The sequence below is a fragment of the Rissa tridactyla genome, unplaced genomic scaffold (genome assembly GCF_028500815.1).
Source record: "Rissa tridactyla isolate bRisTri1 unplaced genomic scaffold, bRisTri1.patW.cur.20221130 scaffold_779, whole genome shotgun sequence".
Lineage (NCBI taxonomy): Eukaryota > Metazoa > Chordata > Aves > Charadriiformes > Laridae > Rissa > Rissa tridactyla.
In genome coordinates, this window is record NW_026529999.1 from 1 (window position 1) to 16697 (window position 16697).

The window sequence follows — 16697 nt, forward strand, 5'->3', positions numbered from 1 at the left end:
ACCACAGACCCCTCCCTCCCGGGGGGGCGTGGCCACCACAGACCCCTCCCTCCCGGGGGGGCGTGGCCAAGCGGTTGGGGGCACGGCCTCCTGCTGACACCACCCCCCCGAGTGGGCGTGGCCTCCCATTGACCCCCTCCCCACCCCCTTTTGGGGCCCAATCCCCCCCCCCCCCCCCATGGGGCGGGGTTCTGGGGGGCGGGTTGGGCGTGTCCCCGGGGGGGGTGGGCGTGTCCCGGGGGGGGGGGGTTGGGGCGTGGCTTACGGCCCCTCAGGCAGGCGGCGCTGGCGGCGCTGACAGTCCCAGATCCAGGCGGGGCCCAGCACCAGCCCCCCCTGCGCCCGCGCCCGGGCGGCCTTGGGGGTGCGGGGGAAGGCGCAGCTGCGGGGGGGGGGGGGGGGGAAGAGTCGTTAGGGGGCAGCTGTGGGGCTGGGGGGGGGGGAATATGGGTCCTGGAGGCAGTTCTGGGGCACCTGTGGGGCTGGGGGGGGGCTGGGGGGGGTCAGGAGGGATCAGATATGGAGCTGGGGGGGGCAAGTTATCGGTCCTGGGGGCAGTTGGGGGGGCAGCTGTGGGGCTGGAAGGGTCAGATACGGGGCTGGGGGGCAGATACGGGGCTGGGGAAGCAGGTGTGGGTGCTGGAGGCAGTTGTGGGGCACCTGTGGGGCTGGGGGGGGGGGGCAGACGTGGCACTGGGGGGGTCAGGAGGGATCAGATATGGGGCTGGGGGGGGCAGTTATCGGCCCTGGGGGCAGTTGGGGGGCAGCTGTGGGGCTGGAAGGGTCAGATACGGGGCTGGGGGGGCAGATACGGGGCTGGGGAGGGGAGATATGGGGCTGTGGGGGACAGGTGTGGGGCTGGGGGGGGGCAGTTATGGGTCCTGGGGGCAGTTCTGGGGCACGTGTGGGGCTGAGGGGATCAGATACGGGGGGGGCAAAGGGGTAGTTATGGGTCCTGGGGGCAGTTGTGGGGCAGTTATGGGGCTGGGGAGGACAGATACGGGTCCTGGGGAGGCAGGTATGGTGCTGCGGGGTCAGCTGTGGGGCTGGGGGTCAGATACGGGGCTGGGGGGGGGCACTTATGGGGCAGGTGTGGGGCTGAGCGGGATCAGGGTCCCACACACCAAACACTCCCCCCGATTCCCCTCTGGGTGGGGGTGGTGCCCCCCATGTGAGGGTTGCCGGGGGGGCGGGTGGGGGGTGGCTATGGGGCAGGGGGGGGTCGCTATGGGGCAGGGGGGTTGACTCACATGAGGTGGGTGCTGTCGGGCCCCCAATCGGGGCGGTAGGAGGCCCCCCAGCCCCACAGCGGCCGCTCGCAGGCGGCTCCGCAGGGGGTTCTGGAACCCGCTCAGCGCCAGCACCACCCCCCCAAGGATCGGGCCTCCGCCGTGGGTCGCGCCGTGGGTCGCCGATCCCTGGGTCGATCCGTGGGGCGACGATCCGTGGGTCGATCCGTGGGTCTCGGGCGGGGTTTTGGCTCGTTTCTGGGGGGTTCCGTTGCTTTCCGAAGGCGGGGGACGACGTTTGGGGATCTGTGGGGGGAGATGTGGGGCAGGGACGGCTTAGGGGTAGAGGGAAGGGTGTGGGGCGGACCCCTAACCACCCCCCGCCCTGACCCCTTACCTTGGGGACGCTGGCCTGGAGGGTGGCCACGGCATAACTGGGGCCGGGGGGGTCCTGGGGGGCGGCTGGAGCTGGGGGGAGACCCATAGATTTGGGGACCCAAGTGCCCGGGACCCATAGATTCCCGCCCCCATAGGGGACACAGGCACCTGGGACCCATAGATTCGGGGAGCCAGGGGTCCCGGACCCATAGATTCCCCCCCCCCACAGGGGACGCAGGGGTCCGTGCCCCATAGATTCGGGGGGGGTGTTACCTGGGGGGGGGTCGGGGCGGCGGTAGAAGAGGGCGCCAGGGGGGCGATGGGGGGCTGCCCCCCTCCTCCCGCAGCGTGAACTGCCCCAAACGGCGCACCTGGGGGGCAGACAGGGGGCTGGGGGGGGCACTTATGGGGCAGGTGTAGGGCTGGGGGGGGCAGTTATGGGTCCTGGGGGCAGCTATGGGACTGGGGGGGGGCAGTTATGGGGCAGGTGTGGGGCTGCGAAGGGGAGATATGGGGCTGGGGGGGGCACAGTTATGGGGCTAGGGGCTCGGGGGGGTGGTTATGGGTCCTGGTGTCATCTGGGGGGTAGCTGTGGGGCTGGGGGGGCACTTATGGGGCAGGTGTGGGGCTTGGGGGGACAGATATGGGGCTGGAGGGATCCAGTAATGGGGCAGGTGTGAGGCTGGGGGGGCAGTTGTGGGTCCTGGGGGCATCTGGGGGGCACCTGTGGGACTAGGGGTGGCAGATATGGGGCTGGGGGGTGCAGTTATGGGTCCTGGGGGCAGTTGTGGGGCAGCTGTGGGGATGGGGGGGATCACTTATGGGGCTGGGAAACCAATTATGGGGCTGGGGGAGGGGGGAAAAACAGGACTGGGGGGGCAGATGTGGGGCTGCGGGAGTCACTTATGGGGCAGATGTGGGGCTGCAGGGGCAGTTATGGGGCTGGGGGGGCAACGTGGGGCTGCAGGTTCGCTTATGGGGCTGGGGCAGTTATGGGGTTGGGGGGGGGTCAGTTATGGGGCCGGGGGGGCACTTATGGGGCAGCCGTGGGTCACTCACCGGGGGGTCGGGGGGGGGTTTGTCATCCTCCGGGGGGGAGAAGACGCGGATGAAGGAGAGGCCGAAGGGGCGGGTCTGGGGGGGGGGAACCCAGGTGTCCGCGACCCATAGATTCCTGCCCCATAGCGCACCCAGGCGTCCCAGCCCCATAGATCTGGGGACCCAGGCCGCTTGGACCCATAGATTTCCCCCCCATATGGGACGCAAGCATCCAGGACCCATAGATTCGGGGTCCCAGGTATCCGGGACCCATAGATTCTCCCCCCAGAGGGGACGCAGGCATCCGGGACCCATAGATTGGGGGTCCCAGGCATCCGGGACCCATAGATTCCTGCCCCACAGGGGCCCCAGGTGTCCCAGCCCCATAGATCCCCCCTGCCCCATACCTGGCAGTAGGGCTGGCTGCACACCACCCGCAGGCGGTCCCAGCCCCGCCCGGCCCCGCCCGGCAGGAGGGCGGGGCCCCGGAAGAGCCGCGCCCGTCTGGGCTCCGCCCCCGCCCGGCTCTCGCCCGGGGACATGAAGGCGGCCGTGGGCAGCAGCACCTGGGGGGGAGAGTCACGGGCTGGGGGGGGGCCGGGGGGGGCTGGGCTTTTGGGGGGTGGGGGAGGGGTCGGGGGGGGCTTTTGGGGGGTTTGAGAGGGGTTTGGAGGGTGGGGGAGGGGCAGGAAGGGGTGGGGGAGGCGTTTTTGGCGCTTTTTGTTTTGGTTGGGGGGGTTTGGAGGGTTTTTTGGGGGGGTTTTGGGGGGGGTTGAGGTTTTGGGGGGGTTTCAGGGGGGTTTCTTGGGAGTTTTGGGGGTTGTTTGGGGGGGGTTTGAGGGTTTAGGGGGGGTGGGGGGAGTTTTGGGGTGGGTTTGGGGGGTTTTGGGAGGGTTTGGGGAGTTTTTCGAGTTTTTTGAGGGGGGGGTTGGGGCGGGGGAGGGCTTTGGGGGCTTTTTGGAGGCATTTTGGGGGATTTGGGGGGGGGGGGTTGGAGTGGGGGAGGGGCAGAAAGGGGTGGGAGAGCATTTTGGGGGATTTTTTTTGGTTTTGGGGGGTTTCTGAGGGGTTTTCGGGTGGGGGAGGGGTTTGGGGGTTTTTGGGGGGGTTTCGAGGTTTAGGGGGGTTTCTTGGGCGTTTTGGGGGTTGTTTTGGGGGCGTTTTGGGGGTTTGGAGGGTTTTGGCAGTGGGGGAAGGGCAGGAAGGGGGGGGGATATTTGGTTTTTTTGTTTGTTTTGGTGGGTTTAGCAGGGTTTTGGGGGGGGAGGGGTTTTGGGGGGGTTATTGGAGATTTTGGGGGGGTTGGGGTTTTTTTTTGAGGTTTTGGGGAGGTTCAGGGGGGTTTATTGGGAGTTTTGGGGGTTGTTGGGGGGGTTGTTGGGGGGGTTTTGGGGGTTTTCAGAGGTTTTTTTGGGGGGGGAGGGGTTTTGGAGCTTTTAAGGGGTTTGGGGGGGATTTTGGAGGGTTTCGGGGGGGGGAAGGAGCAGAAAGGGATGGGGGAGGATATTTTTGGGTTTGGTTTTGGTGGTTTTTTGAGGGTTTTTGGGGTGGGGGAAGGGTTTTGGGGGGTTATTGGGGATTTTGGGGGTTTCTGGGTGGTTTTTTGGGGGGTCGAAGGTCACTTGGGCAGGAGGGGGTTGGGGGGGCATGGGGGGGTCAGGGGTCAAAGGGCACCTGGAAGTCGCCGCCGGCCGCCGTCCCCGCCAGCACCTCCACAAAGGCCGAGCCGTCGTTGCCGATGTGCAGGGAGTGGATGGGGCTGGCGTGGCCCAGCTGTGGGGCAGGGGAGCAGGACATGGGGGTCACTTGGGGGGCAGGGAGACCCCCCCCCCCCCCAGAGGGGATGGACCCCCCCCCCCCCCCACGGGGGACCCAGACCCCCATTTCCTCCCCCAGCCGGAGGGGAAACAAGTGTCCCAGACCCATAGATGTGGGGACCCAGGCATCTGGGACCCATAGATTCCCCCCCCCATAGGGGACACAGGTGTCCAGGCCCATAGATCCAGGGACCCAGGGGTCCAGGACCCATAGATTCAGCGACCCAGGTGTCCAGGTGCCCCATAGATTTTCCTTCCATAGGGGACCCACACATCTGGGACCCATACATTTGGGGACCCAGGTGGCCCAGCCCCATAGATTTGGGGACCCAGGCACCCAACTGCCCCATAGAAATGCACCCAGTGGTCTAGGACCCATAGATTCTCCCCCCATAAGAACCCATGTGTTTGGGACCCATAGATCCGGGGACCCAGGGGTCCGGGACCCAAAGATTCTCCTCCCCCCAGGTGTCCCAGCCCCATAAATTCAAGGACCCAGGTGCCCAGGACCCATAGATTCCGCCCCCATAGGGGACCCAGGCGTCCGGGCCCCATAGATTCTTGCCCCATAGGGCCCCCCCCGCCCTACACCTCCAGCACGACGCTGATCTGCTTCTCGCCGGCCGCCGCCCCCCTCCAGCGCCCACCGTCGTCCGGCCGCAGCAGGTTCTCCGCCGGGTGCCGCTGAGGGGAGAGACCGGGGGGAGGCCGGTAACGGGGCCGCTTCCCCCCCCGCCACCCCCCCGGCCGTCATTTCCCCCCCCGTTTTAACTCATTGCACCCCCACTTTTCCTCATCCCGCCCCGTTTTTCCTCATTCTCCCCCCGTTATTTCCTGCCTGTTTCCCCTCACCGGGTCGGCGCTTGTGACGGACACGACGCGGGTTAGCGGGATCTCCGGCATGGCGGCTCCTCTTCCCGCCCCCCCGCCTTCCTTCTCGCCGACCGGAAGCTGCCTCAGGCCGACCGGAAGCCGCTCTGCACTACTCTATGGTAGGGCGGGAAAGGGAATCGGGCGGGGAGGGGGGCGCGGCTCCCACCCCGCGGCGCGCATGCGCGGGAGGATGGAAGCGAGGCTCCCCGCCCCGCCGGGGCCTCTCTAGGCCGCCGGTCCGCCGAAACTCAGTGGGTCCTCCCGGGCGGGGCTTTTCCCGCCTTTTTCCCCCGCGCGTGACTTCCGGTTGGGGGCGGGGCGATTGATGAGGGGGGTAATTAAGGGCCGGAGGGGGGTAATTAAGGCCCCTGGGGGGGGTAATTAAAACCCTTGGGGGGGGTAATGAAGACCTTGGGAGGGTAATTAGGGGCGGGAGAGGGGTAATTAAAGCCCCTGGGGGGTAATTAGGCGTTGGGGAGGGGTAATTGAGGCCCCCGGGGGGGGTAATGGGGGGCTGGAGGATGGTAATTAAGATCCCTAGGGGGGTAATTAATGCCCCAGAAGTGTAATTAGGGGCTGGGGAGGGCTAATTAAGGCCCCTGGGGGGATAATTAGGGGCTGGATGGGGGCAATTAAGGCCCCTGGGGGTACTTAACACCCGTGGGGGGTAATTAGGGGCTGGATGGGGGCAATTAAGATCCCTGTGGGGTAATTAGGGGCTGGATGGGGCTAATTAAGGCCCTGGGGGGGGTAATTAAGGAGCTGGGAGGCAATTAAGATCCTTGGGGGAGTAATTAACGCCCCAGAGATATAATTAGGTGCTGGAGGGGTGTAATTAAGGCCCCTGGGGGGGTAATTAGGGGCTCAGGTGGGATAATTAAGGCCCCTGGGGGGTAATTAAAACCCGGGGGGGCTAATTAGCATGCGGGGGGGCTAATTAAGACCCTGTGGGGGGTAATTAAGTCCGTGGAGGGGGTAATTAGGGCCTGGGGGGGGTAATTAAGAGCCTGAGGGGGGTAATTAGCACCTGGGGGGGAGGTGGGGGTGTTAATGAAGGGCCGTGCAGGTTAATTAGTGCTAATTAGGCTTTATTGGGGCCTCAGCCCAGCAGGCGGCCATACTCCGCCAGCGCCGAGGATTTCTTCACCCCGTCCCAGATGCGGGCGGCGTAGTGGAACCTGCCGGACCAGTATAGACCAGTATGGACCAGTACAGACCAGTACGGACCAGTACAAGTTAGTACGTGCATTCCCAGCGCCCACCAGTGCCCTCACAAAGCCCTCCCAGTCCCCTCCCAGTATATCCCAGTAAATCCCAATCCCCCCCATCCCCTCCCAGTCCCTCCCAGTATATCCCAGTGCCTCCCAGTCTATCCCAGCCCCTCCCAGCCCCTCCCAATCCCCTCCCAGTATATCCCAGTAAATCCCCATCCCCTCCCAGTCCCCTCCCAGTATATCCCAGTAAATCCCAATCCCCCCCAGCCCCTCCCAATCCCCTCCCAGTATATCCCAGTAAATCCCCATCCCCTCCCAGTCCCTTCCCAGTATATCCCAGTAAATCCCCATCCCTTCCCAGTCCCCTCCCAGTATATCCCAGTAAATCCCAATCCCCCCCAGCCCCTCCCAGTGCCCTCCCAGTGCCCTCCCAGTATATCCCAGTGCCTCCCAGTCTATCCCAGCCCCTCCCAGCCCCTCCCAGTGCCCCCAGTCTGACCAGTTCCTCTCGGTGAGCAGGCTGTGGGAGAGCTGGGCGCGGGCGGCTGCCAGGACCCTCCCCCGCAGCCGGGCCAGGAGGGGCCCGAAGGCTCCGGGACCCCGGAATGGGGGGAGCAGCGGGAACAGCGCCCCTCCCCCACCCCCTGGGGACACCCCAAAACGGGTCAGGGACCCCGAGACGCCCCCCCCAGTAAAACCCCAAAAACGCCCCCGAAACACCCAAAACTCCGCAAAACCAGCGAAAAACACCCCCAAAGAACCCAAAACACCCCCCGAAAACCCCAAAACGCCCCCAAAACACACAAAAACTCCCCCAAAACACCCCAAAAACACCCCGAAGAAAGCCAAAAACACCCAAAACTCCGCAAAACCAGCGAAAAACACCCCCAAAACACCCCCGAAAAACCCCAAAACGCCCCCAAAACACCCAAAAACTCCCCAAAAACACCCCAAAGAAAGCCAAAAACACCCAAAAACTCCCCCAAAACACCCCAAAAACACCCCGAAGAAAGCCAAAAACACCCAAAACAACCCAAAAACACCCCAAAGCACACAAAAAAACCCCACAAAACACCCCCAAAATGCATCAAAACAGTCCAAAACACCCTCCGAAAAGCCCAAAACCACCCAAAACCCCCCCGAAACGCCAAAAATACCCCAAAACTCCCCCAAACCACCCCAAAAATAGCCGAAAACACCCACCCCCCCCGAACACCCCAAACCACCCCAAAAATGCCCCGAAACGCCGTTGGGGTGGGGGAGGGGCTGGGGGGGGGGGTGCGTTTTTTGGGGCTTTTTGGGTTTTTTGGGGGGGTGGGGGAGGGAGGTTTGGGGGCGTTTTCTGGGGTTTTGGGGGTTGGTTTTTTTTGCGTTTTGGGGGTTTTTTTCAGAGTTTTTTGGGGGGGTTGCGGGGGGAGGGGATTTTGGGGATGTTTTGGGTTTTCGGGGGCGTTTTCACGGTTTGGGGAGGGGTTTTTGGGGTGTTTCTTGAGGGCGTTGGGTTTTTGGGGGGGGGTTGGGGGTTTTTGAGGGGTTTGGGGGGTGGGGGAGGGGCAGGACGGGGCGGGGGGAGGGGATTTGGGGCCTTTCGGGATATTTTGGGGCGTTTTTGGCGTTTTGCTGGTTTTTCCAAGTTTTGGGGGGGGGGGGGTTGGGGTGGGGGAGGGGTTTGGGGGCTTTTGGGGGGGGCGGTTTTGGGTTCTTTGGGGGGATTTGGGGGGATTTCTGCCGTTTTTTGGAGGTTTTGGGGGGCTTTTGGCAGGGGGGGAGGGGCAGAAAGGGGTGGGGGAGGGGTTTTTTGGTTTTTTTTTTTTGTTTTGGGGGTTTTTGGGGCAGGGGGGTTTTGGGCGGTTTCTTGGGATTTTCTGGGGGTTTTGGGGATCTTTGGAGGGGGAGGGGTTTGGGGGTGGGGGAGGGGTTTTGGGGGTGTTTATTGAGCGTTTGGGGGTTTTTAAATTTTATTTTGTTTGGGGGCGTTTTTGGTTTTTTTTTAATTTTTTATTGGTTGGGGGGTTTGGTGTTTTTTTGGGGGGTTTGGTCTTTTTTGGGCTTTTTTTGGTGCTTTTTGGTTTTCTGGGGGGGGTTAGAGGGGTTGGGGTGGGGGAGGGGTATGGGGGAGGGGGTTTTGGGGGGGTTTATTGGGGTTTTTTTTGGAGGTTTTTGGGGTTTTTTTTTTAATTTGTTTTGGGGGTTTTGGGGTTTCTTTGGGGCCTTTTTTGGGGGGTTTTGGGGGTTTTGGGGGTTTGGGGGCGGTTTGGGGTGGGGGAGGGGTTTTGGGGGGTTTATTGGGGATTTTGGGGGGTTTTCTTGAGTTTTTTTTTGGTTTTGGGGTTTTTTTGGGGGGGTTTGGGGGGTTGGGGTGGGGGGGTTGGAGGGATTGGCTTTTTTGGGGGGGGTTGGGGTTTTTTTTATCAGTTTTGGGGGCTTTTTTGGGGTCTTTTGGGGTTTTGGGGGGGGTTGGGGTTTTTGGGGGGGGGTTTTATTGGGTTTTTGGCATTTTGGGGGGTTTGGGGGGGTTTTTTATCGGTTTTGGGGGCTTTTTGGGGGTCTTTTGGGGTTTTTTGGGGGGGTTGGGGTTTTTTGGGGGGGGTTTTATTGGGTTTTTGGTATTTTGGGGGTTTTTTTGGGGGGGTTGTGGGGTGGGGGAGGGGCATCTCACCGGGGCGCGGGGGGGGGTCGTCGCCCCCCTCCCCCTCCATGGGGGGCAGGAGGAAGAGGTTGATGTCGGCCTCGGGGGGCCCCGGGGGGAGCCCCGGCACCAGCTCCCGCATCGACAGCGACCCTGGGGGGCAGCGACCCACACATCAGCGACCCACAGCCCCCCCCAATCACCCCCCCAGCCCCATAACTGCCTCCCCCAGCCCCATAACCACCCCCCAATCGCCACTCACTGCCCCATAACCACCTCCCCCAGCTCCGTAACCACCCTCCCAGCCCCATAACCACCCCCCAATCGCCACTTCCTGCCCCATAACTGCTTCCTGCAGCCCCATAACTGACCCCCCAGCCCTATAACCACTGCCCCCAGCCCTGTAGCATCGCCCCTCAGCCCCATAACCGCCCCCCAAGCCCCATAACCACCCCCCTCACCCACCAACCTCCACCCCCTAGAGGCCCCAGGTGCCTGTGCCCCATAGCTGGGGGGGTCCCCAGGTGCCCGTGCCCCCCAAGTCCCCCCCCACGTACCGCGGATCCGGAGGTGGGAGTGGGCCATGAGCCGCCCCAGCACCTGCTGCATCTGCCCCACACGCCGTGGGGAGAAGGACTCGGGGCGGGCCCGGGTCTGCACAAACACTGCGGGGGGGGATGTGGGGTGGGGGGGTCACTTGTGGGGCTGGGGGAGGCGGTTATAGGACTCGGGGGGCAGTTATGGGGCTGGGGGTGGTGTTTGAGGGGGTGGTTATGGGGCTGGGGCATCAGCTGTGGGGCTGGGGGGGTTATGGGGCTGGGAGAGGTGGGGGGGGTTATGGGGCTGGAGGGGGTAGTTATGGGACAGGGGGGTGGTTATGGGGCTGTGGGTGGTGATTATGGGGCTGAGGGGGTCAGTTGTGGGGCTGGGGGAGGCAGTTATGGGGCTGGGGGAGGTGGTTGGGGGTCAGCTGGGGGGCTGGAGAGGCTGGCTATGGGGCTGGGGGTGTCACCTGTGGGGCTGGGGGAGGCGGTTATGGGGCTGGGAGCATTGTTTTGGGGCTGGTTGTGGGGCTGGGAGGGGTCAGATGTGGCGCTGGGCGGGCGGTGTGGGGTGTGTGTCTATAGGGCAGGGTGGTCACTTGTGGGGTGGGATCCGTGGGGCTCACCCAGGTGGGGGTAATACTCTGAGGGCTCCTCGGGGCCGGTGGCGCCGCTGGGCTCGTGGCCGGGGGACGGTGTGGGGGGTTTCACCATCTCCGCCGTCTGCAGGAACCTGGGGGGCAGCCGTGGGGCAGGGATTGGCTATGGGGCAGCTATGGGGCAGGATCTGGGGGGCAGCTGTGGGGCAGGTTTTGAGGCTGGGGGGGGGGTAAGTTGTGGGGCTGGAGGAGTGGTTGGGGGGCACCTACGGGGAAAGAACTGGGGTTGGGGGGGCAGCTGTGGGGCAGCTATGGGGCAGCTATGGGAAAGCCATGGGCCAGCTGTGGCGCAGCCGTGGGATGACTGTGGGATGCCTACGGAGGAGCTGGGGGGGGGGCTATGGGGCAACCGTGGGGCAGCTATGGGGTGGCCGTGGGGCAGCTATGGGGCGGCCGTGGGGCAGCCGTGGGGCAGCTATGGGGCAGCTATGGGGCGGGCGCACCGGTAGAGGCCGGGGTCGGTGAACCAGTCCTGCACCAGCTCTGGGATGCCTGTGTGGGAGCCGTGGGGCGGCCGTGGGGCAGCTGTGGGGCGGCCGTGGGGCAGCTATGGGGCAGCTATGGGGCAGCTATGGGGCAGGCGCACCGGTAGAGGCCGGGGTCGGTGAACCAGTCCTGCACCAGCAGCACCACGTGGCAGACGGTGAAGAGGAAGGCGGCGATCTGCAGCGACTGCCCCACACGTGTGGGGCGGGACCCACGGGTCAGGTGTGGGGCAGGACCCATACATCAGGCAGACCGCCCCACCCTCCCCTTAATTAACGACCCCTGACTAATTAGTCCCGATTAATCACCCCCAATTAATTGCCTCCAATTAGTTATTGGTAATTAATTTATGCTAATTAGTTTGTGCTAATTAATTTATGCTAATTAATTATTGCCAATTAAACAGACCCATTAGCCCTTTACACCCCATTACCTTGGTAGCACCGTTAGTTAGCCTTAATTAATTACCCTTAATTATCTTTAATTACCCTTAATACCTCATTAGTGCTCTTAATTACCTTTAATTACCCTTAGTTACGCTCAATTAGCTTTAATTATCTCATTGACACCCCTAATTATGTCTAATTACACTATGACCACCCTTAATTACCCCAGTGGTGCCGCTAATAAAGGTTAATTACCCTTAATTATTCTATTAGTGCCCCTAATTACCACTAATTGCCCTTAATTATTCCCTTAGCGCTCCTATATTAGCCTTAATTACCCCTAATCAACCAATTAGGACCCCTAATGACCCTCTTCCCACCTTTAATTGGCCCGTTGGCACCCCCAATCTACCCACTAATTATCCCTAATTAAGGCTAATGACATCCAATTAACCCCTCCTCCCCCCTCCTCAGCCTCCCCTATGGGCCTGTTCCGCCCTCATTCCCCCCCAATTCCCACTTAATTACCCCTAATTAAGCCTAATCACCCCTAATTATGCCTAATTACCCCAATTAAGCCTAATTACCCCAATTAAGCCTAATTGTCCTAATTAACCCCCCCGGTACTGCCTATTCTCCGCTTCCCCCCCCCCCCCGGGCCTATTCCCCCCATATACCACCTAATTACCATCTAATTAGCCCTAATTAGTCATAATTAACCCTAATCACCCCTAATTAAGCCTAATTAACCTTAATTAACCCCCCTTCCCGTCTCTCCCCAACCCCCCCCGGGCCTATTTCCCTGTTATTCCCCCCTTATTCCCACGTAATTACCCCTAATTACTCTCTAATTAAGGCTAATGAGCCCTAACGCTGCCTAATTAGTGCTAATTAAGGCTGATTACCTGCATCTCCACGTAGGTGTGGGGCAGGCTGTACTCGGGGGGCAGCTTCCGCTCGTTGTTAATGAGGTGGTCGAGGAGGGCGGGGCTGAGGATGGGCTGCCGATTCGGGGGGGAGGTTAATTAGCGCTAATTAGCGGCTTCGTTAACCTGCAGACATCCCCCCCCCCCCCCCCCCAACCACCTTCGGGGGTCGTTAACGGGAAAATGGGGGGGGGGGGGATAACGAGGGGGGGAGGGGATGGGGGGGGGGAGGGGAGCGGGGGGGGGGTTCCTGAGGGGTAATTAGGGGTAATTAGGGGTAATTAGGGGTAACGAGGGCGGCGCTGACGAGCCCCACCTGGGTGTCGAGGAAGACGACGCGCTCCTGCGTGATGAAGAAGTCGATGCCGCCCGTCTGCGCCCCCCCCCGCTCCCGCAGCTCCGGCGCCTGCGGCGGGAACACGAACGACCTGCGCCGGGACCACCGGCACGGACCAGTACGGACCAGTACGGACCAGTATGGACCAGCACGGACCAGTACGGACCAGTACGGACCAGCACGACCAGTACGGACCAGTACAGACCAGTACGGACCAGTACGGACCAGTACGGACCAGCACGACCAGTACGGACCAGTACGGACCAGTACAGACCAGTACGGACCAGTACAGACCAGTACGGACCAGTACGGACCAGCACGGACCAGTACGGACCAGCACGGACCAGCACGGACCAGTACAGACCAGTATGGACCAGTATGGACCAGCACGGACCAGTACGGACCAGCACGGACCAGCACGGACCAGTACAGACCAGTACGGACCAGTACGGACCAGCACGGACCAGCACGGACCGGCACGGACCAGTACGGACCAGTACGGACCGGTACGGACCAGCACGGACCAGTACGGACCGGCACGGACCAGTACGGACCAGTACGGACCAGCACGGACCAGTACGGACCAGTACGGACGAGCACGACCAGTACGGACCAGTACGGACCAGTACGGACCAGTACGGACCGGCACGGACCAGTACGGACCAGCACGGACCAGTACGGACCAGTACGGACCAGCACAACCAGTACGGACCAGCACGGACCAGTACGGACCGGTACGGACCAGCACAGACCAGCACGACCAGTATGGACCAGTACGGACCGGTACGGACCAGCACAACCAGTACGGACCAGCACGGACCAGTACGGACCAGTACGGACCAGCACAACCAGTACGGACCAGCACGGACCAGTACGGACCAGTACGGACCAGCACAGACCAGTACGGACCAGCACGACCAGTACGGACCGGTACGGACCAGCACGGACCAGTACAAACCAGTACGGACCAGTATGGACCAGCACGGACCAGCACGGACCAGTACGGACCAGTACGGACCAGCACGGACCAGCACGGACCAGTACGGACCAGCACGACCAGTACGGACCAGTACGGACCGGTATGGACCAGTACGGACCAGTACGGACCAGCACGACCAGCACGGACCAGTACGGACCGGTATGGACCAGTACGGACCAGTACGGACCAGCACAGACCAGTACGGACCAGCACGGACAAGTACGGACCGGTACGGACCAGTATGGACCAGTACGGACCAGCACGGACCAGCACGGACCAGTACGGACCAGTACGGACCAGTACGGACCGGCACGGACCAGCACGGACCGGTATGGACCGGTACGGACCGGTACGGACCAGTACGGACCAGCATGACCAGTACGGACCAGTACGGACCAGTACGGACCAGTATGGACCGGTACGGACCGGTACGGACCAGTACGGTCCAGTATGGACCAGTATGGACTAGTATGGACCGGTACGGACCAGCATGGACCAGTATGGACCAGCACAACCAGTATGGACCAGCACGGACCAGTAGGGACCAGTACGGCCCAGTATGGACCAGCATGGACCAGTACGGACCAGCATGCACCAGTACACACCAGTACATCCCAGTGTCCCCCCAGGGCTCCCCCAGTCCATCCCAGTGCCCCCCAGTCCCTCCCATTCCCCTCCCAGTGCCTCCCAGTTCCTCCCGTTCCTTCCCAGTCCCTCCCAGTCAACCCCGCTGCCTCCCAGTCCCTCCCAGTATCCCCCAGTTCCCCCCCCCCAGTGCCCTCCTGGTTCCTCCCAGTCCCCTCCCAGTATATCCCAGTCCATCCCAGTCCCCCCGACCCCCCTGCCCCCCTCCCAGTGCCCCTTGCTCCATCCCGTTCCCCTCCCAGTCCCTCCCAGTGCCCCCCGTTCTCCTCCCAGCCCCCTCCCAGTCCCTCCCAGTATATCCCAGTCCCATCCCAGTATGTCCCAGTGTCCCCCCAGTGCCCCCAGTACCGCGGGTCCTCCTCGGGCTGGTTGGTGGCCAGCAGGGAGAGGAGGGTGGACTTCCCGGTGCCCTGCAGCCCCAGCGCCCCCACCACCAGCACGTCCGTCTGCTCCAGCAGGAACTGGGGGGACTGGGATGCACTGGGGGAACGGGGACCGGCCCCCCCCCCCCCTTAGCCCCGCCCCCCGCCCCCAAGCCCCGCCCCCCTCCCTTTAGACGTGCCCCGAGGCCCCGCCCCTCTCCGTTAGCCCCGCCCCCTTAGCCCCGCCCATTGGCCCAGAAGCCCCGCCCCCCTTGGCCTCGGGCTCCGCCCCCTCGGCGTTAGCCCCGCCCCCCCCCCGAGGCGCCCCCAGCCCCAGGGCAAACCCCCCCCAAAATCACCGCTCCCCGTCCCATAACTGACAGCCAGCCCCATAACCACCTCCCCCAGCCCCACAGCCACCCCCCAACCACCACTCCCAGACCCACAACTGCCCCCCCAGCCCCATAACCACCCCCCAACCACCACTCCCAGCCCCACAACTGCCCCCCCAGCCCCATAACCACCTCCCCCAGCCCCATAACCACCCCCCAACCACCACTCCCAGACCCACAACTGCCCCCCCAGCCCCATAACCACCCCCCAACCACCACTCCCAGCCCCACAACTGCCCCCCCAGCCCCATAACCACCCCCCCAACCACCACTCCCAGCCCCACAACTGCCCCCCCAGCCCCATAACCACCTCCCCCAGCCCCATAGCCACCCCCAACCACCACTCCCAGCCCCACAACTGCCCCCCCAGCCCCATAACCACCTCCCCCGGCCCCATAGCCACCCCCCAACCACCACTCCCAGCCCCACAACTGCCCCCCCAGCCCCATAACCACCTCCCCCAGCCCCATAGCCACCCCCCAACCACCACTCCCAGCCCCACAACTGCCCCCCCAGCCCCATAACCACCTCCCCCAGCCCCATAACCACCCCCCAACCACCACTCCCAGCCCCACAACTGCCCCCCCAGCCCCATAACCACCTCCCCCAGCCCCATAGCCACCCCCCCAACCACCACTCCCAGCCCCACAACTGCCCTCCCAGCCCCATAACCACCCCCCAACTACCACTCCCAGCCCCACAACTGCCCCCCCAGCCCCATAACCACCTCCCCCAGCCCCATAACCACCCCCCAACCACCACTCCCAGCCCCACAACTGCCCCCCCAGCCCCATAACCACCTCCCCCAGCCCCATAGCCACCCCCCAACCACCACTCCCAGCCCCACAACTGCCCTCCCAGCCCCATAACCACCCCCCAACTACCACTCCCAGCCCCACAACTGCCCCCCCCAGCCCCATAACCACCTCCCCCCAGCCCCATAACCACCCCCAACCACCACTCCCAGCACCACAACTGCCCCCCCAGCCCCATAACCACCCCCCAACTACCACTCCCAGACCCATAACCACCTCCCCCAGCCCCGTAACCACCCCCCAACTACCACTCCCAGCCCCCCAACTGCCCCCCCAGCCCATAACCACCCCCCAACTACCACTCCCAGACCCATAACCACCTCCCCCAGCCCCGTAACCACCCCCCAACTACCACTCCCAGCCCCCCAACTGCCCCCCCAGCCCCGTAACCACCCTCCAACTACCACTCCCAGCCCCATAACTGCCCCCCCAGCCCATAGCAGAACTCCCAGCCCCATAACCACTCCCCAACCACCACTCCCAGCACCACAACTGCCCCCCAGCCCCATAACCACCTCCCCCAGCCCCATAACCACCCCCCAACTACCACTCCCAGCCCCATAACTGCCCCCCCCAGCCCATAGCAGAACTCCCAGCCCCATAACCACTCCCCAAACACCACTCCCAGCCCCATAGCAGAACCCCCAGCCTAATAACTAGCCCCCAACCCACGGTCCCTGCCCCATAACCACTCCCCTCCAGATCCATAACCACCCCCCAACCCCCACTCACAGACCCATAACCACGCCCCCCCCCCAGCCCCCTAACCACCCCCCCAGCCAAGCCCCGCCAGGCATCTGGACACCCCCCGCCCAAATCCCACCCCCCATAGGGGCCCCCCCCCGCCCCATAGATGACCCCCCCACCCACCTCCAGGGCGCTGTCACACCAGTTCATCTGCTCATCCACCAGTTTGATGCTGGTTTTCATCTTCTCAGGGGCCGCCAGCCGGGCCTGGCCTGCCACCGCTGGGGGGGGGGGGCGGGGCTT

The 16697-nt window shown here is 63.4% G+C and overlaps 2 protein-coding genes across 2 annotated transcripts; both read right to left on the reverse strand.

Annotated features, from left to right (window-relative positions):
- Nucleotides 1-229: 229 nt before the first annotated feature.
- Nucleotides 230-5515, reverse strand: XRCC1 (X-ray repair cross complementing 1). Its single transcript, XM_054187830.1, is given in 12 exon segments — nucleotides 230-382; nucleotides 1251-1297; nucleotides 1299-1535; nucleotides 1627-1697; nucleotides 1881-1932; nucleotides 1934-1978; nucleotides 2667-2741; nucleotides 3053-3211; nucleotides 4320-4418; nucleotides 5054-5146; nucleotides 5315-5447; nucleotides 5502-5515. Coding segments are annotated over 12 exon segments (1146 nt in total). The 3' UTR covers nucleotides 230-261.
- Nucleotides 5516-6406: 891 nt separating this feature from the next.
- On the reverse strand, nucleotides 6407-16680 carry SMG9 (SMG9 nonsense mediated mRNA decay factor). The gene is made up of 10 exons (XM_054187831.1): nucleotides 16578-16680; nucleotides 14487-14599; nucleotides 12494-12605; nucleotides 12157-12252; nucleotides 10966-11051; nucleotides 10347-10453; nucleotides 9736-9843; nucleotides 9209-9331; nucleotides 7049-7193; nucleotides 6407-6513 (listed from the first exon to the last, which is right to left on the reverse strand). The coding sequence occupies exons 1-10, from the start codon at nucleotides 16635-16637 to the stop codon at nucleotides 6435-6437; spliced, it is 1029 nt and encodes a 342-aa protein (XP_054043806.1). The 5' UTR covers nucleotides 16638-16680; the 3' UTR covers nucleotides 6407-6434.
- Between the last annotated feature and the right edge of the window lie 17 nt (nucleotides 16681-16697).